This window comes from Phocoena phocoena, chromosome 2, assembly GCF_963924675.1.
Source record: "Phocoena phocoena chromosome 2, mPhoPho1.1, whole genome shotgun sequence".
NCBI lineage: Eukaryota > Metazoa > Chordata > Mammalia > Artiodactyla > Phocoenidae > Phocoena > Phocoena phocoena.
In genome coordinates, this window is record NC_089220.1 from 15,198,182 (window position 1) to 15,209,993 (window position 11,812).

General features: G+C 45.7%; 1 protein-coding gene across 1 annotated transcript in view; it reads left to right on the forward strand.

Moving 5' to 3' along the window:
• Positions 1–11,593, forward strand: part of KCNK10 (potassium two pore domain channel subfamily K member 10) — a 136,666-nt gene extending 125,073 nt beyond the window's left edge. The window contains exons 5-7 of the mRNA XM_065871568.1: positions 4,607–4,793; positions 8,982–9,124; positions 10,973–11,593. Of these exons, the coding sequence (XP_065727640.1) occupies positions 4,607–4,793; positions 8,982–9,124; positions 10,973–11,593 (951 nt within the window). The remainder of the gene's footprint in view (positions 1–4,606; positions 4,794–8,981; positions 9,125–10,972) is intronic.
• Positions 11,594–11,812: the final 219 nt, after the last annotated feature.

Sequence of the window (11,812 nt, forward strand, 5' to 3'; positions counted from 1 at the left end):
TCTTTTTTTTTTTTGGTATAGATACTATCCTGCTTTTGAGTGGGACATTTTCAGTAGGCCCCACGGAGATTTTACTGCATGATTCTTACTAATGTGTGTTTATAGTTTCTCTGCCGTGGAGATTATAGGCAAATGGTGTTTAACGGCTCTCCTCACAGTTCATAGAATTGCTGGTACTACATGGCTATTCGTTGTGATGTTGAAACCACTCATTAGAATTGGACTTTTAAAAAAGAAATCTTTGTGAAAAACATAATAGTATCAGAAAATAAAGTCAACTCTTTTGTGAGGCAGCTCCTATTATCTTTCCATTTTGAGAAATCATTCTCAGTTCAATTGTATTACCATGGTGATGTGTTTGCATTTCAACAAAACAAAACTGAACCATAAACTAGAGCTCTGCATGCCTAGCTCCTGTCCTAGGGTTTTTATGACGGTGTCTTTATTATTGAATAAAATCCCCAATGTCCTGGCTAAAAATCACAGCAAATAAACAGTTTCTCAGCCATACACAACAATCTGGATTGCTAACCTCAGAATTCTAAGAAATCTCATAAAAGTGAAAAGAAGAATAGATATTAGAGAGGGGTAAAAAATCAAAAAAGAAATAGCCCACAAATGAATAGAAATATACTTGTTCTCTAAAATAAGATTGTGGAAGTAAACAAACAGGGGAAGACCACTATCCTTGATGAGAATTGGATGTGTGGCTTAGCCCTCTGAGGTCTGAAACAAGTAAACACTACCCGAATTATCAGCACATGCATCCTCTCTCAAAGGAGAGCTCTTAGAGCCGGCTCCCCTGCCTCCTATTTATGAAATGTATTTTGCTCTTTGGAAATTTTGACAACTAAATAATTTTGACAACTAAAAGAACTGTACAGGAGGTGTGGTTTGAGTTCCTCAAAAATTCCTACAGTTAGTGCCAGTCGGACGTGGGAAATAGTATTGCATGATACCATCTGCATAAGGAGAAGGAAAACCCACATCATCTATTCTAATCCAAAAAGTGTGAAAACAAGATTTGGACAGATATATACAACTATTCTATCACTTCTGCCCAAATATTGTATCAAACCATCTCTTCCCAGATAACAATTTTGTTAGCCTAAAAACACATTAGCTCAGTGAGATCTGGGCTCTCACAAAGCTTTTTGCTAGCTGCTCTGCCTACTGGTAAATAAGCAATGGGATTTTGCCTAGCAACCCCACCAGGGAAACACAGCTTGACTCCCTAAGTGGTGGGGGAGTTAGGGGGGCAGTTCAAGGAGCCCAAAGGCTGTGCCTTTCAGGGACCCTCTGCAGCTGGTTCCTGACACCGGCAACCATTAACAGCAATCCTTGTCAGTTTCAGAAGGATGATGAAAATCTTGGGGGAAATTAATTAAAAGGCAAATAAAAAAGCTTCCAAAATTGTGAGCTGAGACTGTCTGAGAGCTCAGTCCAGAGTCAGCACAAAAGAACCAAGGGAGAATGAGGACTTTTTTCTTATTGAAAAGGAGGTAATTATAGGAGATAATGTATCCAGGAAGGGAAAACCAGCAGTGACCACCTGAAGTTAAACAAAGATTATCTTAAGCCAGATGTGAGGGAACATTTCCTCAACAGCAAAGGGCAACATTAAATCTGGGAATGTCCACATTTAAGGAAAGCCTTGAACTTTTACATCAAAAATGATTGCTGACAATCACCAAGCATTTAGCAGGCGCTGTGCTGAGCTTTTACACACTCATTTAATGTTCCAGACAATCCTATGAGGTGGATTTTCTTACCTCCATTTTTAGAGGAAGAAACTGATGCCAGAAAAATGGAGAAACTTGCCCAAGGTCACTCAGTCATTTAGCAGTGGGGATGGGATGTGTCTCAAGCAGGCTGCCCCTAGACGCCAAGTTCTTAAACACCATTTTACCGTAGTAGTGAACGGGTGCAGAGCTAATGAGGATAAGAAGCCCAGAGATCACTGGATGACGTGTTTGTGGTTCCAGCTTGAAAGCTACAGTTTAAAATGTTCAATTAAGGCAACTGTTCTTTTTTTTAACTTGTCTAGAGGGCAGCAAAAACATGAGTATTCAGAATAACAGATATTGCCAAAATCTTACACCCGTATCTCTTCCTTATATAGTGAAGTATGGGTATACGCAATTTCATACACCTACACACACACGTGCATGCAAGACACTTGATTTCGTAAGTCCCTAAAATACTCCGATGACTAAGTTCTCCAAGGATTCTCTGAGCATCACCCTAGGATGTCTGGAGGAAGCAGCCCAGGGACATGTTGGTTGGCTTGGGCAGTGAGCAGTGGTGAAATGTTTACGTTGCAGGTAAAGTCTCCAACAGATAATGCAATTAAGACTCCACCATCTAGCCTTTGTTACACACCTTCCTCTCCTCTACAAGACAAATGCTGTCCGGTGCCATCTTCCCTTCTGCCCACCTCCTGGAGCCTGGGAATGTCTCCAGCTTCCTCCGTACGTGCTGCTCTCTTTTGCCAATCTCAACCTCATTTGGATTGCAGTTGCATTCACATCCTAATTTCTGACTTAACTAGTGTCTCACAAACATTTAATTCACTTGAATTTCATTATGCATTTGAGGAGACGATTTACCGAGGGGGAAAATGATGTTCCCATTGCCGGCAATTAGGTTAACTGAATGATCTGTGGTAAAAATCTCCTTTTGGGCTTTGGAGTTTTGTACATGTTTACAAACAAAACTAGGCTAATAATAACTAATTTTCTGGATTCTCAGAGGGGCCTTAACTGCCCCCTCAAAGTTCTATAATATCCTATTTGGAAATTCATGAAATGGGTAAAACATTCCTTGTGGTTCTCAGGTAATTTATCTTGTCACAGTACTTTCATTTGTGGAAAAATGGTATTTTCATATGCAGTTTCAAAAATATCAATAAATTATCTTTTTTTTTTCTGATGGCTTTTCTGAGGAGATGGGGAGGGAACTATATAAAAGCTTGGATCAATTTATTTTTTCCTGTTCCCACTTTATATACTGAGTACTCTTTTAGGAGTTAGAGAACTTGACTCCTTTTTATAAAGGATTGTATGTCTTTAGCTTTTCCTACGAATATTTAGGGGAATATACTGATCCAGGAACTGGAGTGTAAATAATGCTGATTGAGATTTGTGCAAATAAATATTCTCCACTCTTCCTATCATTTACCTGCCCATTCCATTCTGCCGTATTGAACATACCTGGGACTCAAGACCCCAGGCAGGTGGGACAGATAGTTTTGAGGCATGATTACAGAGAAGAGCAGCCTCTCCACTCCTTTTCCAGCTCTTTTGTCCCTTGGCGTTTTCCAGGGAAGAGGTGGTACTGATGTTTGTCTCCGTAAGTCAAGGAGGAAGAGGCGAATGAGAGGAAGGGAAACAGAATCATCATCAACCTTCCTATCTTGGAGACCTAGTCATTGCCTTGGCTAGCGTTTCCTGGTCAAGCTGAGTGGTTGATCGTAGAAGAATCTCTCTTGACCATTTCTGTCCTGGGAAACCTGGCTGACGTGACCCTGCTGTGATGAAAGTTTAGGAATTCCTGGACACTGACAAGGTCGCTCAGTGACAAGTTTTTTTTTTTTTTTTTTTTTTTTTGCGGTACGCGGGCCTCTCACTGTCGTGGCCTCTCCCGTTGCGGAGCCCAGGCTCCAGACGCACAGGCTCAGTGGCCATGGCTCACGGGCCCAGCCACTCCGCGGCATGTGGGATCTTCCCGGACCGGGGCATGAACCCGTGTCCCCTGCATCGGCAGGCGGACTCTCAACCACTGCGCCACCAGGGAAGCCCTCAGTGACAAGTTTTTATTCTCAGTCTTCCTTCCGAGAGGGGAAACAGGAAGGCCTATTCTTCACAGAGGTTAGTCTGGTTCTGTCCTTGGAGGAGCACTCTGGCAACTTTGAACTGGTGAATCCTTGAGTAATTTGAAAGTCGGTTTCCATCGCTGCGCGCCGGACTGAGATCATGCCAGAATTCGCATCTTGGCTCTGCCCCTAATTAGCAACATTTTATGCAAGTTCCTTACCCTTGTTGACTTCTTTTTGCATCTGTAAAATGAGGTGTATGAATGCAAAGTTCTCTCTGTACTCTGGAGGTTCTCTGCTAAGTTACCGGAAGGCAATAACTAGAAAATAGATCACATGGTGAGGATTTCCATGACGTAAATGTGTACTTTTGCAGAAACTCAATCTAAGCAATGTACAAAGGTCCAGGCACTCTGGTTGAGTAATGGTGCTAGGGTCCCCTGATGACAGTCTGTAAATTATTTAGTTTAGTTGCCATGCCAGTGTTGTCTTGAGTGCCATTCAGTGGAACACCAGTGTGCCTCCTGTCTATCTCTGGACTCCATGGGCATGATTCTTTGGCTAAACCCCAAGCTAAGTGGGATTTCTTGCCCAAGGACCCCTAGACCCCCTGAAAACTTCTGAATGTGCATTTCTCTAGGAGAGGGTCCACAGCTTTCGTCAGATTCTCACAAAGCTGCCCATGACCAAAGAGAGGTTCAAAGCCACTGATGTTTTTTTCTCTACCTCTGTCTTCCGAATCCAGGGTGATGGAGCTGACTTGCCTCTCCTTTCTCTTTTGCTGTTCTTTAGAAAAAGCAAGTGAGTCAGACCAAGATCCGGGTCATCTCGACCATCCTGTTCATCTTGGCCGGCTGTGTTGTGTTTGTGACAATCCCCGCTGTCATTTTCAAATACATTGAGGGGTGGACGGCCCTGGAGTCCATTTACTTTGTGGTGGTCACTCTCACCACGGTTGGCTTTGGTGATTTTGTGGCAGGTAAGCACCCTGGGCATCCCAGTTACCAGGGCCCTGGTGGGGAAAATATTCTGCCGGCAGTGCTTTTCCAAACCATGAGAAAAGATGTGGGAGAAGAAAATGAAAAAGGCTCAGCATCACTGCTGATGTGCACAGGCTTGTTTCAAGCCCGTGGTCCTATGCGATGTAAACAGCAGCGGGCTGCTGCCTTGAAAGGAAGCCAGCCTCTCCCTCCCCAGGTTGCAGAGTGTCCTTATCACCATATGAATTATGAATGAAATGAATTTCTCATTGGATTTTGGACTTCTGAATTGTATTAAGGCTGCTTGAATCAATTGATAAAGGCTATATTAGCAAGTGGCAAATATGAAACTCTGGAGAAATTAGCGTAGAGTATAGTCTGCAGTGATCTGCAGATTAAGCTGTTTGATGCTGAGGTGAGAGCCGCTGTCCCTGCAGAAGTTGTCCTGGGCATGTCCGGATGCAAGACTTAAGACTCCGGTGACCTACCAGGAGCTGAAAACTGCCCCGAGGGAATATAATATTATAATGGCTTCTGCATGAATGTATATAGGAGAAATAGCCTTCATTGTAAAAATAAATGCCTATGAACTGTGCTTAAGGAAGCAAAAGAAAACCACCATCAAATGCATCTAGGGACTGGGAGCTTGAAAATTGAGATGAGATCTGACATCTTACGTGGACCGCTTTCCGAGCGTGGTAGGAAGGCAGGAATAGAAGGAGGCCATCCTTCTCTTTCCTAATGGAATAGTTCTAGGTGGTCAGAGAGTCGGTCATTTTCTACTTCAAGAAGTGAACACTCTGACCAAGCAACTCTATCATAAGTTATACATTTATAGAGGACAGGGATCTCCTCTCCCGGAATCTGGAAAACAGAAAATTCTGGAGAGGCTGTGAAGGCTGGTCAGCAGGTGCATGGGTGTCTCCAGGTTAATTCTGGAGTGATTTTGTAGCTATTCCAACTGGGAAGAGGAAGACTGCAGTCCACTTTGTAGAAATAGCAGTTTTAGTTTTTTCTCCCTTTTTATTGGCTAAGGACTAAGAACTGCAAAGTCAAAGGGATTAAAAATTGTTTACAAAGAGCCCGAGGCCTGGGACCCCACCAATCTTTCCTTCTGCACAGTGCTCAACCATTGTGCAGATCCTCAGCTCGGGCAAGAGGTCACTTGATGCCATTTGATGAGAGGCCTGAAGCTCTGGAAAGACACCACACAGAGAAATGAGGAAAGTAAGAGGAACAGCTGTCTGGTTAATTCCTTAGCATCACCCATAGCTGCACTGTGGGAAAACTCAGCTGAGGTTCCAGTCCCAGGTGAACACATGTAACGGCAGCTGCAGCTTAGAGCTATTTCACCAGCATCTTTTTTTTTTTTTTTTGCGGTACGCGGGCCTCTCACTGTTGTGGCCTCTCCCGTTGCGGAGCACAGGCTCCGGATGCGCAGGCTCGGCGGCCATGGCTCACGGGCCCAGCCGCTCCGCGACATGTGGGATCCTCCCGGACCGGGGCACGAACCCGCGTCCCCTGCATCGGCAGGCGGACTCCCAAGCACTGCGCCACCAGGGAAGCCCTTCACCAGCATCATTTGCACTCTGTTGTGCTGCAGAGCCCCCTGTGCTAACACTGGCCTGTCTGGAGGACCATCTTCTGGAGGGCACTTATGGTAAACCCTGCTTTCTAACCAAGCGCGCAGTTCCATCTGTCAACCTGTTAATCTGGGGCACAAATAGCACAGCCTTGGGAGTATGAGATTTAAAAAATTACTTGTGATTTACATTTATTATTTATCCTTATGAGCCACCATGGGCTGTGACTACAGTAGCACACACCAGCACTTGAGCTGATGTTTACTTACCTGGTAAGGTTGTGACTGCCACTAGCACTGTTTTTTTTTTTTTGTTTTTTTTTTTAGTGATCTTTAACAATGGAAGACTTTAATGGAGCAAATGGGCAAATCTACAGAAAAACACATAGAATTGTTAGAATGTTTTAAAGTCTGTTTTTGTTGTAACTGAGTGAGAGAAAATGGATACGTTTTCCCCATGGGTTTTTGATAATGGTGGTTGTACATGTAAATATGTGTCCCACAGAGTACCTTTCTTTTTTTTTTCTTTTACTTTTTATTTTATATTGGAGCAGAGTTGATTAACAATGTTGTGTTAGTTTCAGGTGTACAGCAAAGTGATTCAGTTATACGTATACATGTATCTATTCTTTTTCAAATTCTTTTCCCACTTAGGTTATTACAGAATATTGAGCAGGGTCCCCTGTATAGCACTGTTTTAACTCCCTTACTCACCGCAGATTACAGAGCCATATTTCCTTTGTCCTGAAGTCTCCGCAGACTCGGGTCTTCTATAATTCACGGTGCTGACTGCAGTTGGACCAGGCCCTTCTAAACTGCAGTTTCTAGGGCTAACATAGACCAATCTGAAGAATGCATGCCTTAGAACACTGGAAGTATGTCACAGCCTTTTGGCAATACTTTTAAGAGCAAAAGGGAAGGATGCCCGTCATTTTAAAAGATACATTAACAAGAGTTGATGGTTGCTGTGATTTGACAGGGCATCAATTCAGAAATACCGGTCAGAACATCAGTCACCATGCAGGATCAAGTGCTGGTTTATTTTGTAGCTGACTCACTTTAGGACAGTCTAACAACAGTACAAGCATTTTGGACCCTGACTGGGAGCACATACTGAGTTCTGCATTCCAGGCTAGCAGCTGATAAAGGAACAGGCAGCCTTGTTCGCTAGCGCACCCTAGTGACAGTCTTTTTTGGGTGATGGTGACTTGTGAAGGTAAATATTTATTTTTAGATAGCTCCAAGGAGAAAGCTGCAGAGTTCTCTAGCCTAGCGCAGAGATGAAATGAACCTCGAAACCCACTTAATGTTGCAGAAACTCCAACTGTATCCTAGAGAAAGCTGAGTGGGGAGAGTTGCCTGAAAGGGCAAAACAAGGCAGCTACACCAAACCGAGGGGGGTTTAACCACAGAGCCCTTTAGCAAAATTTGGAATTCTAATTTTAAGAAGTGGCTGTAGCTATGGAAACCTCGCGGGCGGCGTTGCAAAGTGGGTTTGGTCACCCCGAAAAGAGCCACAAGCCACAGTGCCTGCCCAGCTGCCTTTGGGAGGTATTCTTGATACCATAAGAGCTCAGTATGGATTCAAGGATGCTAGATGAGGTTACAAACATGCCCCAGTGGGAAAGTCCAGTGATCACTCACCATGTGGTACCATAATTACCAATCCATGGTTCAAGTTGGTTGTCTTAGAAATGGCCACCTGCCTGCTTCAGTGGGCAACGACATCTCACGGAGTGAGAGCAAGGCTGTTAGTTATTTCATGGAGCTTCCTTACTTCTTTAGGAGAGGTTGCTGGGCTTGGAATCTCTTTTGCATGGCTACCTTAGGCAGTGCCTGTAGGAGGCCTAGAATAAATAGGCTAATTACTTGGAATAATGACTGCTCCTTTCAATGGGACAGCAGTCAGTGCAGTCAGGCAACTAGTCAATTTGGTCTGATGGATTTTTACTGTAATCCCTATTTGTAAAGGGATTGAACTAGCTGGCCTTGAAGGTCCCTTTTCGTTCTAGCACAGTGATTCTAATTGCTCAGTCTAACTGACCCTACGGATTAGCATTATGTGAACACCATCCCTTGGTTAGCACTATTGCTTGGGTCCGAGTCTCAGGAATACCGTTCAGTCTAATATTACTTCCATACATCTACTCATCTCTTGGTTCATGCATGTGTGCTTAAGAAGGACGTGGCTCCAGGAGTTCCCAACCATTCGGGATTATTTAATGATATTTTATTTTTATTAAATTTAAGGCAATTTAAGAAAAACTTGACAACCGGGCCCGCTCTGTTGTCCTCTAATTCAAGTGATTCATCGTCAAGCTCAGGTTTAGACTAGGTGGATCAAGTTGGCCGCTGAATATTTTTTGTTACGGGTATTATGGTTAGTGGTCAAGATTCAGAGGAAGTTAAGCCGCAGGTCAGGCTACTTTAGGGAAGAGACACGTCTTTTCCTTGCCATCCCACCGATGTCACATTGTGTATTACAGCAAGCCTAGTAGCTGTTAGATGGTGATGGATGACATTTCTGCTACACAGACTGGGATATGTTTGCTCTGCGAAGACTATATACTAGATCCTGGTTAAAGTAACATTTGGTTGTTTTCAGGGGGAAATGCTGGCATCCATTACCGGGAGTGGTATAAGCCCCTAGTGTGGTTTTGGATCCTTGTTGGCCTTGCCTACTTTGCAGCTGTCCTCAGTATGATCGGAGATTGGCTACGGGTTCTGTCCAAAAAGACAAAAGAAGAGGTAGGACCCCTTTCCAGATTCTATGAATGTTCCTGAGATCAGATAGGCTCGTGTTAAGAATTACCTATCTCTATTCTGTGGGCTAGACTGTGTCCTACTAAATGGAGGGCTTCTAGGCTTCCTCGTTTTGAATCCTTGAATTGTTTTAAACGCCAGGCTAAATGGAATAGCAGTTATTTCTGGATCCTTTTTTGGCAGGTGCGAAAATCTGATGACCCACCAGCCCACAGCTCCTAGAAAGACTAGTAAACAACAACTTATTTTTAAAAAAAGAAATGAAAAGAAAAACAAACAAACATAGCAGAGGTAGATTACATTTGAGGGAGGTGTGCAGTTGTCCCCAATCAGCAAATATGTGAATTTTTCTCAATTCCATATGAGACTGAAGTTACTGAACTGTGGCTGGCCGTGGGGAAGTGAACTCAAGGGGTCCCTTTCACTTATGCCCCCTCTTGGTTATCAGATCTGTAGAAACAAGTATATCTCTGTAGCCAGGGGCACACAGTCTTTCCTTCCTCAAATAAATGTGCATGGAAACCTACACAGAGGCAAGAAAAGGAAGGCATAAGGAGGAAAGGTAGATTTTGTTTTTTTTTAAAAAATGTCCATGTAGTTCATCTGGAAAGAGAGGAAAAGAAATAAGAGAGGGAGGGCAAAGTAAAGAGAAGGAATGTGCTAAAGAAAGGAAAGGAGATAAAACCCAAAGAAACACAAAGAGGGGCAGCCTCTTTAAGGGTGACTGTTCCCTTCCCAGAATGTGGTCATTTGATGTGGAAGGCCCCAGGAGAGCGTTGTTGAATGGAGACGTCTCCCAGATCACTCCTGGGGGCAATGCTTTAATTTTCCTGGCTTGCATAAGCCATGTCAATGCACTCTCCGGTCCGATTCCCCAGATAGCTAACTGGCCTGCTGAAAATCAGCTATAACGAAAGAGAAAGCCACAACATAAATACTGACGTTCCTCAATCCAAAAGTCCAAGTTACTCATCTGTACAGGAAAGCATGAGACTTTAACTAATAGCCCTGCTGAAAAGGAGCCCAGAGATTTGGGATTGATCCTCATGCAAAACTTCACTGTAAGGAAGTGTGTTCTGTGGGCTTTGGCAGAACACGCCCCCTTCCTGCACCTTGACCCTGGAAGTTTGGTTACCATGTGCCCTGGAGGGTCTTCTGAAACCAGAGTTAGCACAAGGCCATAGCACGGCCCAGATATAGGGTGATCACCTTGACCAGCGTGCCCAGGACTGAGGACTTTCCCTTTTAAAAGCGCGACATTCCCAGGCTAACTGGACAGGTGGGTCACCTTTCCCAGATAGAGATGGATCTTGGAGGGACAGGGAAGGGCAAAGGACCTGCTGAACACCTGCTTTGTGTCTGCTGAACGTGCTAGATGCATGCCTGCCTCACGTAACAGGGAAAACCCCGTGAGCTAGGCACGACCGCCCCGGAGTTATGCTGGAGGAACGAGGCCAGACGATTAAAAAGGGGGCGGAAGCAACGGGAACTCGGGCCTGTCCGACTCCAAACATTGATCTCTGCCCCAGAATGCCAAACGCCTCTCCTCCTTCAGTCACGGTCTCCAGATCTCAAGCTTCCATCGGGTTCCCCAGCAGGTGTGCCTTCCCGAGCCACGTTAGACCCGAGCCATTCAGAGGTGGGTGTCTAGGCGGCAGGAAGGGCGAGGGCAGAGGTAGCATCCCGGCCCTCCCGCTGGGCGATGCGGGGTGGGGGGGGGGCCCGCCGCAGCCTCCTTCCCGCGGGGACACCCGAGGGCTGCGCGCCTGGGGCTGAACGCCGAGGCGGAGGAGGATGCCTCAGCGCGTGGCTGTTTTCCCGTCTCTCCGCCAGGTGGGTGAAATCAAGGCGCACGCGGCCGAGTGGAAGGCCAACGTGACGGCGGAGTTCCGGGAGACGCGGCGGCGGCTGAGCGTGGAGATCCACGACAAGCTGCAGCGGGCGGCCACCCTCCGCAGCATGGAGCGCCGGCGCCTGGGCCTGGACCAGAGGGCACACTCGCTCGACATGCTCTCCCCGGAGAAGCGCTCCGTCTTCGCCGCCCTGGACGCGGGCCGCTTCAAGGCCTCGTCCCAGGACAGCATCAACAACCGGCCCAACAACCTGCGCCTGCAGGGGTCCGAGCAGCTCAACAAACACGGGCAGGGAGCCTCTGAGGACAACATAATCAACAAGTTCGGGTCCGCCTCCAGGCTCACCAAGAGGAAGAACAAGGACATCAGAAAGACCTTGCCCGAGGATGTTCAGAAGATCTACAGGACCTTCCGGAATTACTCCCTGGATGAGGAGAAGAGAGAGGAGGAGGCGGAAAAGGTGTGTAACCCGGACCACTCGAGCACGGCCGTGTTGACTGACTGCATCCAGCCGCAGGCCGAGATGGAGAATGGCGTGGCCCCCACGGACACCAAAGACCAGGAGCGCGAGAACAACGCGTTACTTGAAGGCAGAAACTAAACGGTAAGGACATTGGACTTGACCCAGCGTTGTGGGTTTTGTTTGTTTGTTTTTTAATTCACCCTGAGACACGTGCCTTAAACAAGACTTCTCGTTAGTCCGAAATTACATAGCATCGAAGAATATATTTCACTGTGCCATAAACGACTGAGAAAGCTTGCTCTGCCCAAAGGAATCAAAGAACAAGGACTTCACTTTCCATCTCGACCGCAGGACACC